Source organism: Lineus longissimus, chromosome 13 (genome assembly GCF_910592395.1).
Source record: "Lineus longissimus chromosome 13, tnLinLong1.2, whole genome shotgun sequence".
Classification (NCBI taxonomy): domain Eukaryota; kingdom Metazoa; phylum Nemertea; class Pilidiophora; order Heteronemertea; family Lineidae; genus Lineus; species Lineus longissimus.
This window is the reverse complement of record NC_088320.1, coordinates 13,330,671-13,344,607: the sequence shown is the minus strand read 5'-3', so window position 1 is coordinate 13,344,607 and position 13,937 is coordinate 13,330,671. Positions and strand designations below refer to the sequence as shown.

Below are 13,937 nucleotides of genomic sequence, written 5' to 3'. Positions count from 1 at the left end.
GTGTTTAAGCTAAAATCCGTCTCAAAGTCAAATATGATACTAATTGTGGCAGTAAATCATACCATATGGCATTCCGTACAGAAGTTTCTGGGTCCCTGGTTAAAGGCTCACTGTACTGTGGTAACAAGAATGAAAAGCAGTGCAGCGCTCATCTACTTACACTTTAACAACTGCTCTTTCAGGAAAAAAGAACCCAAACGTACAGAGTTTCTGAACCAGTCGTTTTCAAACCACCCGTATCAGTCATTTGGAGTAAATATGAAGCCAGGCTGTTTCTGTTTGACGGCAGTTCTAATTCGATACTATTCGTTCATCGAGATGATAGAGGACATGTTCATGCCTTAAGAAATATACTTGTCTACCAACCTAAACAAAGGAATGTTTATGCACTCGTTCATAATGTGTCTGTTTCCTATCGTTTTAGTGTGATGTTTGGAAATATTTACAACGGAAAATTATGGCTACTCTATTACGTGCGCCGGGAAAGTGGATACAAAACGGTTGTATTTAAGTTGTTTGATATATCAACTCGTCATTTTGACACAATAATCCTACCTCGTCATCACCCATGTTCAACTAAACATTGTATTTTTGGCTTGCTGATTGGCTTGAAAAACATCTTTGTGATAGGTGGCACTGTCATAGGAAGCTATCGTCGTCCATTTCTCTCCATCTTTAATATAACTTGGATACGCGGGCAAAATGCGCTTTTTGAACTGAATAATTGGCAAAGTTTCGAACGCAATGCCAAAGGACATTATTTCGTAAGTCGACAAGGTCATATCTTATTCTATAAAAGGATAAAGAAAGGATTCCTTGCACTATATCGTGTCTTTCCTCAACCGAGAATGCGGTTGGAAGTGTTGTTGGTCCCGTATGTACAAACTTTTTATTTTTTGAACTATCAAAAGGAATCAACGATTTTATTTTCACATAAAAACAAAAACTTACTTTCCAGTGTAACATTTATCAGAGACGTATGCTCTCCTCTGGCTCCTTTGAAAACTGTAACAAAGATTAATAAGGTGACCATTGTTTCGGTCAGTAATTGGCATATTGGGATACCGTGGAAACAACGTAAATATCGAAAAGAACGCAGACTAGTAATGCTACCTAATAGCGTTCTATTATCACCAGTACACACAATTAAAGATATGAGTAAAGGACAGAGTAAGAAGACAATAAAATACGCTAGGCGGTTTACGCCAGTTGGTTAGCAAAACGCTTCGAGAGGTTCGGCCATCATAGAAATTAGTCAAACCATTCGAGTTGGATTTCCGAGGAAGCAGATCACACTAAATCATCAAATACCTATAGTCTATATCAATTGCGAGGGCGAACAACAACATAAACTAGAACTAGAACTGAGAATTCACAAGCTGTGAAGTCATGACTACAGGGAGACTGGTGTGGGCGAACTGGTTTGAGTTGGTCTTGATAGTGGCAACTGAAATCTAAAGATGGCAACTGTGCCACGGGAATTGGAAGTGGCACATGACAGATTGAGGAATTTGGGCTGTTGGTCATAATGGAAAGTCTATAAATATTCATCAAACTTTGTGATTTCAGTTTTCTTTTGTTCTAGATCATGCTTAGTCTCTTTCTCCAGTCTCCTCCATTTACAGATTTTAGAGTCGAGTACTTGACGGCAATAAACTCGTCATGAACTCGATTTGGGGGCGTTTTATTTTTCTGTTTGACGGGTAACCTCGATCCAAGTGAATAATCTGCGATACCAGAGCGCTTTGTATGACTGTGCATCCACTGTGTTTTGGCGAAGTGCCATTTCCTCATGTGCTATAGTCATTGTAAACAAACGGACGCCATTTTAATAGAGGCTCATGGGAGTCAAATAAAAAAGAAATATTATAAAATTAATAAAACTACGCGAGATCACGGCCTCGCACTAGGTTTTCGCTCTCATTCTGCTAGGGCCCTGCAGGGAGCACACGGCCTTTTCGTTCTTCCCGGGTTTCCTGTGTTTTTATTTGTATCATTCGTCCTGGTTGGAATCATGTGCCATGTTATTCTGTTTGAAGGCGGTTCGTTGAAGGAAGTTGAAGTTTGAAGGTCCTGGTAGGATTATTCCGATAATTTCTCCTTTTAATTCCAAAATTTGACTGGGAGTCAGTAGGGCGTAGTCTTCGTCACTCCACTTCGTAATGTCGTAATGACATGCACTTAAATTGAGCCGCCATTTTGTTTGTGAGCTCATGTTTTGATTACGTTTCCAAACCTGTGTATTGACATAATCGCTTTGTATGGGATTTCTCCCTTGTGTATGTGCAAAATTGTGCTACACGCTAGCTCATGCATTCGTATAGTATTATACCTATTCTGGCCGGTTTCGTAGGCCTGTAGGGTTTGTCTTCGCATTTGTTGTGGACAGATTTTATATCGTTGACGTTTCATGCACTGTTCTGGTTTTCCAGTTAGTTGGGTAATCTTACTATTTATGTCATATATGCTTAGGTCTGGACGAATAATTATAGTCCTTCGTGATGGTGTGTTAGAATGTCCTGTGGTTACATATGTCATCGTTGGATGGGTCTTGATGCTCGGTTCTAGTCGTTGTTTCCGGGTTGAACGGAAGGGCCACCATTCTTTAAGCACCTAAATTGTAGGCGTGTTATATAAATTTGGTTGTTTTCTAGTTTACAGAAAGAACTAGGCGTTAATCGGTGACGTCATGTTCTAAATAGTGCATTCAAGCACTTCTAGCATACTTCGTAGTAGACATTCGATTCGGCCATTGTGGTTGAATTTGTAGTTGAATTTATTCGACTACTAGCAAATAGCATTCGTGTCTACATTGCTCGATAGCCGGAATTATAATTGGCATTCCGCTGTCGTACATCTCCTTCGTTTACACGCCGCCAGTTTAGGTTTACGTCCGTGATAGTATTTTGATAAACTGACATTGGGTCAAAATGGGTTCGCCCATCAACACCATCTAACATTTAGTAAGAACCAAAGTTCTAGTTGTATCACCTTGTTACTTACATTGCCTATGACAAAAACCAAAAAAGATTTAATTGATTCCTTGTTTAAATTCGACGTATTAGTAAGAACAGTATAGCTCATCCATGTATTGTTAATATTCAACATTATATATCAAACCATCATGTATTGTTAATATTCAACATTATATATCAAACCATCATGTATTGTTAATATTCAACATTATATATCAAACTATAGTCGACATACGTATATGTGCATTATTGTACAAAACTATATGCAGATTGTACTCGTACGCTACCTATTACATAGACAGCGTAATCCTTACTTAGTTTAATAGAAGCATTTGATTGAGCTACTACACATCAAGCTTTATTCTTTGTAATTAGAGCACAAGGGGACAAACAACTCAATGAACTGCAATTAATGTTACAATATATAGTAGCTTGGCAATGTGATGCGCAGTGAAGATAATTAAACGAACATTCGGTTATAATTAGGAGAGAAACGGACATTAAACTCACTCTACCCTGTAATCAACTGAACACAGTGTCTAATTATGTTCATCAGTTACGCAAACTTCACCCCTGTTAGCTGGTCTAATCGACTACCTGAGTGAACACGGGAAGCCACTGTTTTTGTTTACTGTCCGCAATTGCGAGGCAATTGGACTAAAAAGTCACCATGGCCGTGTCCACAATTCGGAGTAGAGAGGTGTCCGCCCTACAGAGGTTTTGGTTAAAGCAAATGACTTAGAAAAATTAGGGACTGAACGAACATGTCCATAATGCGGAGGTGTCCGCCTGGCAGTGGTGTCCGCAAGGGGAGGTTCTACTGAGATATGTTTCGAAATGGCATAAACCCTGAAACTGTTAATTTAATTATTGAACTTTAGTAATAGACTTCAAAGTAATTTCAATACATTCAATTTCACTTCTCCTGATGATTTAAAATACCGATTTAATCTAGTATTACCTTAAGCTTTTAATTGATTAGTAAGTTTAAAATTGATTAGTAAGTTTACCTGAAGTTAAATGAACATAACTTGGGGTTACTCAAAGAGGCCAAATGACTGTACGAGAAGAGTTTTACAGAAAAAAATGAGGAGAAAGAAGAAGCAGCTACTGGTAATCCCATTATTGGTAAACCAGTAATTACAGTTGAACCGGTAACGTCAGTTCCAAGATCTACCAGTATGACTATCTACCAGTATGACTTTGACTATGACTTCGTCAAGAGAGCAAGGCTCGACTTCGTCAAGAGAGCATAACAAAGTAGCAGGAGCGAAGCTCAACCCACTACTGGTAAGCCAGTTCCTAGCATAACTCGTCTGGACGGACAAAGTCCTGAGAACAGAGTTCGAACAGAGCCAACACTAGATTCTAATTTTTCTCATTAATTAAATGCAGGAAGGTAATAAGCTTTATCCTGATTTGATTAGATCAAAGGAGAACGGACCTCAGAGTGTCCGACTTCAACAAATCAGTGATGTAAAGAAGTTCTTTGAAGAGGAGATTGAATTCAGAAGAAACATATTTTTCAAATACAAGAAAGCATTTGACACGATTACTGGTATTAGCCATGGTCTTACTGTTGTAAGTGTAACGGCAGGATCTGTTGGTATTTCAGCATTAGCTGGAGACATAATTGCACCGATAGGTTTAGCTTTGGGTGGTGTGACAATAGGAAGTGCTCTTTTTTCCTCATTTCTAAGTTGGCAGAAGAAGAAGATACTTAATAAGACAGAAAAACATGGACGATAGGTATGCTAGCCATTTCAACTTAACACTGTCAATGATTTAGTTCGTAAAGCCTTAAATGATTCACACATCTCTACAGAGGAATTCAGCTTAATTCTAAAGGAGAAGGAGAAGTACATTTCAATGAAAAATGGTACATGTATTAAAAAGAAATTAAGGGAGAGCCAGACTGGAGTTGATGTAGAATCCCTTAAGAAGACTTTTTTAGAAGAAGGAAAGAAGCTAGCACAGACAGAGATGTTAGAGAAACTGAAAAGCCAGTAACAGGATCGTCAGTTTCTGTAACGCCAGTACATGGAACGTCAGTTCCTGTAACGCCAGTAACAGGAATCACTATCACTACTGTCAAGCTACATTACCATCAGCATCTCCTTACACACCACATTAGTTAATTATAGACCCAATATTGTAAATTTAATAACGTTTTATTCATCGAAATGGATAGAAATAAGAAATTTTATTGTGATACATGAGACAGGTATATTTCATATACCAACATGGCATCTCATAGAAAAACCAAGGGTCATCAAACTAAAATGGAACATCAGGGTAAACCTAACGTTCCAGGTCTTAAGTCTATTACTATGACTTCGTCAAGAGAGCAAGGCTCGACAATGGATAAGAAACTTGCATTTGAAACAGAAGAATTAGATAACATTAGAAAAGTTGAAGATATCGAAGTAGTAAATGAATTTGGTAAGCCTGTTGTCACTATTCGTCTTAACATTGACAAACAAGCAAAACAGATTTATGAGAACAGAAATAAGTTGGAAGAGGTCCTATTCAAACTCAATGAATACCATCACAAAATTAGTATCTCGGTTTTTGCAGAATTTTCTAGATCTGGACAATGTCATGAGAACGGAGTTCAAACAGAGAGCTTCGCTCGATCCGGACAAAGTCCAGAAAACAGAGTTCGATCTGGTGAAAATAAAAAACGTTGTACACCCCATTCAGTCTCCAATGGAAAGCATAATTTCGAGGAATCAGGCAATTTATGCCATAACAAATCAGTTAAACTACATGTACATTAAGGCTCAGATTGAGGAGAGGTATTTTCAAGGAATTGGTTTGTCTTTAAATAAGATAAAGTCTTGTGACCTTACAGAAAATGTGTAAAGGTGGTCATTACACTCAACTATACGAAAGCCAAGAGAGCCCATCCGAAATTTGAAATCCGATATCCGAAATCCTAAATCCGAAATTTGAAATCCGAAATCCGAAATTCAAAATCCTCAATCACTAGGAAACTTTTAGCCAATCAGATAAAGTGTAACATATTAGTACGTTGCCGTTACAGTCATGGAGAAAGTAAAAGTAATCGACGAGACCACCGGTGGTTCATACACCTTTTTTCTGCAGAATCAGCTATTTTCATTGAATGAGTTAGGTAGGTTTCACTTCAAGAATACCTCTTAATGTTAAAAACGGTATTTTGATGTATGCTTTGATGTATATACCACATATGATAGGTTATAATACGAAGCCTCTCACGTGTAGGCTACCTGTCCTATGCTATGCATGTTCTTTGGGCGTATAATACACTGTGCAGTTGCAAGCATAGATCTGTAGCATATAGGCCTACTTTCCCCCGAGGTCAGAAAGAATCTAAAAAAGGACATATGTTGACAAGTAAATGGTGTAAGTGATATACCAGGCTGGTGTCTACCCTTTCCCGGCAGAGATCAGAGATAGTTGATATGGATCATACAGACGTCCATTACTTTACAATAAAGATAGTCGACTAGGTGAAAATAATATTCACCTAGGTGAATAGCACCTAGGTGAAATTAGTTTTCACCTATGTGTGAATGGTATTCACCTGAGGATAATATTCACCTGGGTAAAACTTATATTCACCTTGGTGAAAATAATTTTCACCTAGGTGAGAATGGTATTCACCTGAGGATAATATTCACCTGGGTAAAAATAATATTCACCTTGGTGAAAATAGTTTTCACCCAGGTGAGAATGGTATTCACCTGAGAATAATATTCACCTGGGTGAAAATAGTTTACACCTGTGGGTGGAAATAATATTCATCTTGGTGGAAATAATTTTCATCTGAGACCTTCTGTTGGCTCAGGGCCAAAGTAGCAAGGTTTCTCTCATTGCCCCCTGATGTAGACGCAGGGAGGTAGATCTATGAGGATAACAAAACATGTTTCTGTATTTCACTTACAGGGCAGCCATTCCCGGGTGCATCATCGTTAGCTTTTACTGAACAAACCAATGGAGAAAAAGAAAAGTATGTTGTATGCGCCAAAGATGGTGTTTTCAAAGTGCCACCTGGAGGGTGGGAAAAGGCCGGCCGGAAGTAATTTGTTATAAAAGGTACAAATTATTTGATATCGAACTGATTAACCCCTTGAACCCAAGCAACTCTCAGGCAAGTCTACGCATACCCTAGCGACCCAAACGAAAAATCCCAGGACTTTTTTATTTTGGCGGGCCCTGGCCTTGTTAGATTATTTTTAGGCACTGCTCATTAAAGATGTGCAATAAATGATGCTATAGGGATATCCTAACGTCTTGCCCTCAGGTGCTTGGAAAATGCATATTTAGCCATTTTGATTTTTCTGTGGGAGAGGGTTAAATACGGCATTGATAGCATTCCATTCAGAAATTCACGTATGACTGAATGATGCCGTATCTAAATGATATATAATTCTCTTTCAGGTGCCAGCGGCGGAACAACAAATGATGCTAAGATTAAAGACATAATGAAGACAATAAGGCTTGGGAAAGGGAAAGGATTTGCAGCAAAGAAACAAAAGACTACACTTGAAACGACAGTAGGCCAAAAGGTGAGTTGGAGGGGGTGGCTAGAAAACAAAGACCCAACTACAAAACAAGGACCACCCCTACTACAAAACAAAGGCCCCAATAATACTGAACAGTGTTTGATCTGGTCTTTGTTTTGTAGTAGGGGTGGTCTTTGTTTTGTAGTTGGGTCTTGTTTTGTAGTAGGGGATCTTTGTTTAGGTCTTGGGTATTGAGTCTTTGTTTTGTAGTCACCCGAGTTGGAGGAGCCGCCTGTCGGTGATCATAGAATGTCATTTGCGAATTTTAGACATACTGGCAAGTAGGCTTGCATGTAAGTTTGACTATTTCCCGTACCCCCTGATCTCTTTTAAATATGTATTATTCAAATGCACGGAGACTTGGTTCGTTTAAAAGACATAAGGAATGTTCATCAGGAATGTGCATAACAATTATTCTATGGAACGATTTGAAAATCATCTGACAGTGAAATATTCTCACCTCTTCCACCTTTCTATTCCAGGGCAGCAGTGGTTCAGCGAAGATGTCGAGGTCAAGAAAGCCACTCGTCCGTCTCGGTTGGAAGCACTTTAAGGGTGCATGTTTCAAACATATCTTTCTGAAGGACGGTGGTGGGGTTAGAAGTATTCCTACGAACCAATCCCTAGATATGAGTGTGGAGGACATAATAGAAGAAGGCCAGCTGTTGTTTTTTATGGATGGAAAGTCGAAGTTTGGGATACTGTGCGATATGGAAGTTAGCTTGGGTGATGCTCAAGGACAGATTATATCGAAATTCGAAGACGTCAATGGCAACAATTCCAACTATGGACAGTATCTTAAATCTCGTGGACTCTTTTCTTCGAACTGCACTCTTTATATGATGACTACTAAGAAAATAGATGGCACTTTCCCTACATCAGATACTGAAACGCATGACAATGATGCAGCAGATTCAGCAGGTTCCGAAGCCACAGTGATGCCTGCAAACAGACGTGATGTAACAACTAATGAGATGAGTGTTATTGTAGTTTCTCCAACATTGAGGAAGCTGACCAAGGAAGGTGCACCGGATTCCCCGGCTATTTCAGTCACGAACGGCCGGGAAATGATATCAATGTACTCGGGAAATGCAAGATATCTTAAATGTTGCAGCATTTCACAATGCAAAGACCACGCCAACACCAACACCTTGCCTGATGACGAATGGTATAGCCCCAGCACAGATGGCTTCACTGTTTCTTCTGTTGTTGTGGGCGAAAGAAAACTCCTTGAAATTATCTAGAACGAGACGAATGAACAAGGCACAAAAGAAGTAATCTGTCCATCTGCCCCTAAACGTGTTGATGGGATCATACTTCACCATCCAGACGAAATTTGGGGCTACGATGGGGCTGATCTAATTATTGGTATCATCACGGGATATCACGGTGAAGACGACGACACAATCCGATATGACTGGTATATTGGGGCAGCTCAAAAAACAACACAAACGTAGAAATTCCCTTGATTATAGAGATTTACTGAAAATACAAATAAAGACAAGTAAATGCAAGTATAGCATCAACATGTGAAATAATAGCCAACAAGTACAGAAAATAAACACTAGAAAGACCAAAGACCAGCGAAAAGAAAAAGACCTAACGTCTCCTATACGTTTTTACAATAAATTCCCCCACCACATCTAAAGTACATTATTGTTTGTAAACAAACCAGGTGACAAAAAGCCAGAGCTGGAAATTCCCCAAAATTTGCATGATAATGAGGGAAATCCCAAGGAAAACCCCCATGTAAATTAACATATAAAGGGACCACATGCTCTGCAAGGCTGCCTGAGAACATGGGCACTGGAAAGGGGGTTTAGGGCTGCACAGAGAGGCACAAGAATCCTTCCTGCAGACCGTTTATACATAAATCATATTAAAAGAAGGGTTCTATACATATTATTTAAGCTTACCAAACGATTTGTGTGCTGATAATGGGAGCTACCCCAAGGAAAATCATAACTTGAAATTGGTAAAACTAGAAATGAATGAGTTAGAAGAAAGCAAAATGGTGGAGATCTAAAAAGGAGGCTAAAAAGGGTCCATCAGAGCAAAGGGGTTCACACAAGTAACAAACAGGGCTCATTAAAAAGGGGTTTACAAGGCGGGAAATTTAAACTCCAGAGAAACAAGGAAAATTGCCACAACATGGTACAAAGATGGTGCGCTCGTTCATAGCGGCGGGCGGTCATGCATACTAACGGTTCAAGAAGCAGGAGTCTACTACTGCCAGGTAACCCACGGCAACTTTACCGATACCTCCAAGAAAATAAAATTAGTTTGGCAAGTATATGCATCAAGCGAGAGGTCTGATGTCCAAGCTGGACCAAGTGGTGAGCGCAAGTGCCCTGCTCCCGACATAACCGATGTAGCATTTGCTGTCCCAGAAGTGCCACTTAGTGACCTCAACTTAGAACGATCTTTGCTGCTAGGTGCAGGAACATTCGGCAAAGTTTATAAAGAACACTGGGCAGGGTCGGATGTTGCGGTAAAAGAAATTCTTTTACCGAAAGGTTCGAGACTTTCCATTACAGAAACGATCCAGAAGGAGATAATGGTGAATACAAAGCTCAGGCATCCAAACATCGTCCAGTTTCTTGCAACTGCTAAATACACCGGTGGTGTTTACCTGGTGAGCGAATTCATTAAATGCTCCAATATGGACGATGCCATCTTCGACCAAGATATTAAGAAGGCGATGGGAATAAAACCTGAAGATAAGCTGGGTAATACATCAAGCAGGTCATGCAGGGAATTGCATATATGCATTCCCTTAGGCCTATGATGCTACATCGAGACATAAAGCCTGGGAACATTCTGATAAAAGAAAATATCTATAGTTGATTCGTGCAACCTGTAGGCTTCCTTGTGGATATCCACTGTATTACCCATATGGTTGCTAAGCCATTCGACTTCACCAGGTGTATTAAGACCCAGGATCTGAAAATCAGGTATGGAAATATAATGAGTTTCTAGAGTTACAATTAATTCTTACGTATGATCAACTTTGGCATCGTCGGTACTCGGGAGTTCAACACAGTGAGTGAATTTTATAATGATTTAGTGAGTCAGACATAATAAAACTCGGCAGTTTCGTAAGAATTTATCAAAATAATGAAAATATCATTCTTCTTTTGTACCAGGACAATAGCCCCCAGACAACTTAAATCATATAACTTACACAAACATTTTTCTGAAGCATTTTGTCCATATGAGGCATCTACGGCAGATTCCTTAAATCGGTTGTGTCAATGTACAAGGATACAGATGCACGCGTGCGCATCAATGGGTGTCTGACTGATAGTTTTAGGACAACGTGCGGAGTTAGACAGGGGGACAGCCTATCGCCAACTCTTTTTGCTTTATATCTCAATGATCTAGCGGAACAGATAAACAGTGAAGGAAATGGCGTAGCTATAAACGGTAGAAATATAGCTATTCTGTTGTATGCTGATGATATCGCCCTGATTAGTGACAATGAGGAATCGCTCCAAAACATGATAGACATGGTGCGGATTTGGTGTATAAAGTGGCGTATGGCAGTGAACGTTGAAAAGACAAAAGTTATGCACTTTCGTAGGAAATGTGAAGCGCCAACTAATTATGTATTTCATTTTGGAGAACATGATATTGAGCGAACTAATGCCTATCGTTATCTGGGTGTAGAACTGAATGAATATTTAGATTATACCCACACTGCAGACGTGTTAGCGACAGGGGCCTCAAAGGCTCTAGCAGGTATTTTAGCGAAGCATTTCTCGACGGCAAGAGGACTCATGTATAATTCGTATATTATACGCTTATATGACGCTCAGGTGGTGCCAGTGATGGACTACTGTTGCAGTGTTTGGGGTTTTAAAACTTATAGACAATGTGAGAAAGTTCATTTGCGGTGTTTAAGATCGTTTCTAGGAGTTGGTAAATTTTCAGGTATACCGGCAATAGTGGGCGACATGGGTTCCATACCGCTGTCTATCAGGCATCATGTCAAGATGTGTAACTTGTGGTTTAAGCTGTGTACTTTGCCTGTTCATAGAATTGCCAAACACATATTTCTATGGGATTATGAGTTATCTAGACAAGGGAAAGATAACTGGTGCAAAAGTATAAAAACTATTTTGAACGATTGTAATATGACTAACATTTATGATGCTCCCATGCTACACAGGACATTCTCAGCAGCAGAAAATAGGGAGCTTTCAGGCCGGATAAGGGACGCTCTCATGGCAAATTATGTGGTTAAATGGAAAAATGAGGTGGTGAACATGCCAAAACTACGAACGTTTAAGTTGTTAAAACAGGAATTCGGTACGGAGAGATATGTTTTATTGCCACTAAGTAGGGCAAGTAGGTCTACAATAGCAAGAATGCGTAACGGTACATTCCCTCTAGGTATAGAATTAGGACGATATCGGGGTGTGCCGCTTGAAAATAGAACCTGTAAGAACTGTGGTGATGAAAAAGTGGAAGATGAGTTCCATTTTCTTTTGGAGTGTACAAAATATAGCCGAGAGCGGGTGGACTTGCTGTTGGATATTGGTGAAAATGTTGGTTCCATGGACCGGAGCGGTGGACTGAATGCGCTTCTGTCGAGTCCGACAGTGGCAGGACGTGTAGCTAGCTGTATACGACTCATCTACCAAATGCGTAAATAAACCGCCTCAAATCTTAAGTAGAATAAGTCGTGTATGGTCGGACCACCCCTCCATTTGCCGCGGTCGACATGTTGCACTCCCGTTTGCAAATTATGAATTATTGTGTCTCGTAAGCCTTTGCAGGCTGGCTTTTTGTAAAAGGTGACACGTTAATAAAATATATATATATGAGACAAGCGCCTATTTTTTCCTAAGCAGGGCACACTATTGTATTTGCAGGAATAACCATAGTTATTGGCCCGAATACATAAAAACTAGCATTTGCTTTTTCGAGGCTTTTTCTTGAAACGGTATGCATAAAGTTTAGCTTTTGCTTCATAGAACAAGCAACTTCTTGAGTAGAAAAAGCAAAAGCTTGGTCTAACAAGCATGAGCTTGAACTAATAGAAAATGCTTGAATGCATATACATAAGACCGTGCTTGTCCTTACAAACCGAAGCATTTGCTCGCAGTTTGGCGAGCTCGTCCAGAGGTGCTTGACCCTTTTCTACAGCGTCCGTTTTGTACCTAACTTGCGCTATGTTCATGCCCGTAAGAGAAGTGAAGGTTTATAAGAGTCGGATAGATCGAGCTGAGATAAATCCAGCGACTTACCGCAAGTTATTTCGATTTGGGAAGGATAATGTTGAATGGCTTGCACAAACTTTTCTACCTGAAACCGTCGAGACTCGTGGCGGATGTCTGTCTCCAGTGGAACGCATGGAGGCAACTTTGCATTATTTGGCAGCTCCTGGATACCAGACTACTGTTGCAGAGGTGATGGGCATAACGCAGCCAACGGTATCGATGTACGTTGCGAGTACCTTGGATTTCATATCGGAACAGCACCCAAGGTGGATAACGTTTCCTAGTTCAAATGCAGATTTGGCGCGGGCAAAGGAACTTTGGGCAGAAAAGCTTGGTTTTCCATTCACACTGGGAGCTATCGATTGCACGCATGTACGCATTGATAAGCCACACGGCCGATTTGGAGATGACTTCATCAATCGAAAGAACTTTGCGTCATTTAATGTTCAGGCGACATGTTATGAAAAGTGTACCTTCACGAGTGTTGATGTCGTATGGCCAGGGTCTGTGCACGATTCTCGAATATTCCAAACATCGGACCTGCACAGGAAAGTTGCAAGGAATGTACAAGGGAGTCTTGGCGATTCAGGATATGGAATAGCCCCATACATGATGACACCATACAGTAACCCAAATACTGCAGCTGAGAGACATTTCAACCGAGAACATGCAAGAAATCGTGTGGTCATCGAGCAAGCCTTTGGACAATTAAAACGACGTTTTCCGATACTGCGTTATGGCATTCGTCTCAAACTGGCAAACGCTCCAAAATGCATCATTGCTTGTGTTGTATTGCACAATGTCGCAAAGTCACTTAATGACTCAGATGATTTCGGTGATGATGAAGAGGAAGAGGCTGAGGATGGTGTAGAACCCGAGGCTGCAGATGCTCCTTTGGCTGTACGCCAAATTCGATTGCAAGGTCAGCAAAGGCGGCAAGAGGTCACCGCCATTCTTTACGAGAGACGTGTTCAGAACGTGTAAATAATGTTAGAAAACGGCTTAGAAAACGACGTGTTTGGGACCTCGGGATCGTTCATCCGCACTCCACGGGATCATCATGTCCATGTCCCTGTCTTAACCTACACTATAAGGACCGATAGGTTGTGACTATGTCCCTGTCTTAACCTACACTATACATAAGGACCGATAGGTTGTGACTATGTCCTGTCTTAACCTACATTATA

General features: G+C 40.2%; 1 protein-coding gene across 1 annotated transcript; it reads left to right on the top strand.

Moving 5' to 3' along the window:
• Positions 1-12,702: 12,702 nt before the first annotated feature.
• On the top strand, positions 12,703-13,734 carry LOC135497694 (putative nuclease HARBI1). Its single transcript, XM_064787528.1, has one exon. It carries the CDS (start codon positions 12,703-12,705, stop codon positions 13,732-13,734), a length of 1,032 nt encoding a protein of 343 aa, XP_064643598.1.
• Positions 13,735-13,937: the final 203 nt, after the last annotated feature.

Coding starts and splice junctions, on each gene's coding strand:
- LOC135497694 (XM_064787528.1), top strand. CDS start 12,703: ATGTTCATGCCCGTAAGAGAAGTGAAGGTTTATAAGAGTCGGATAGAT.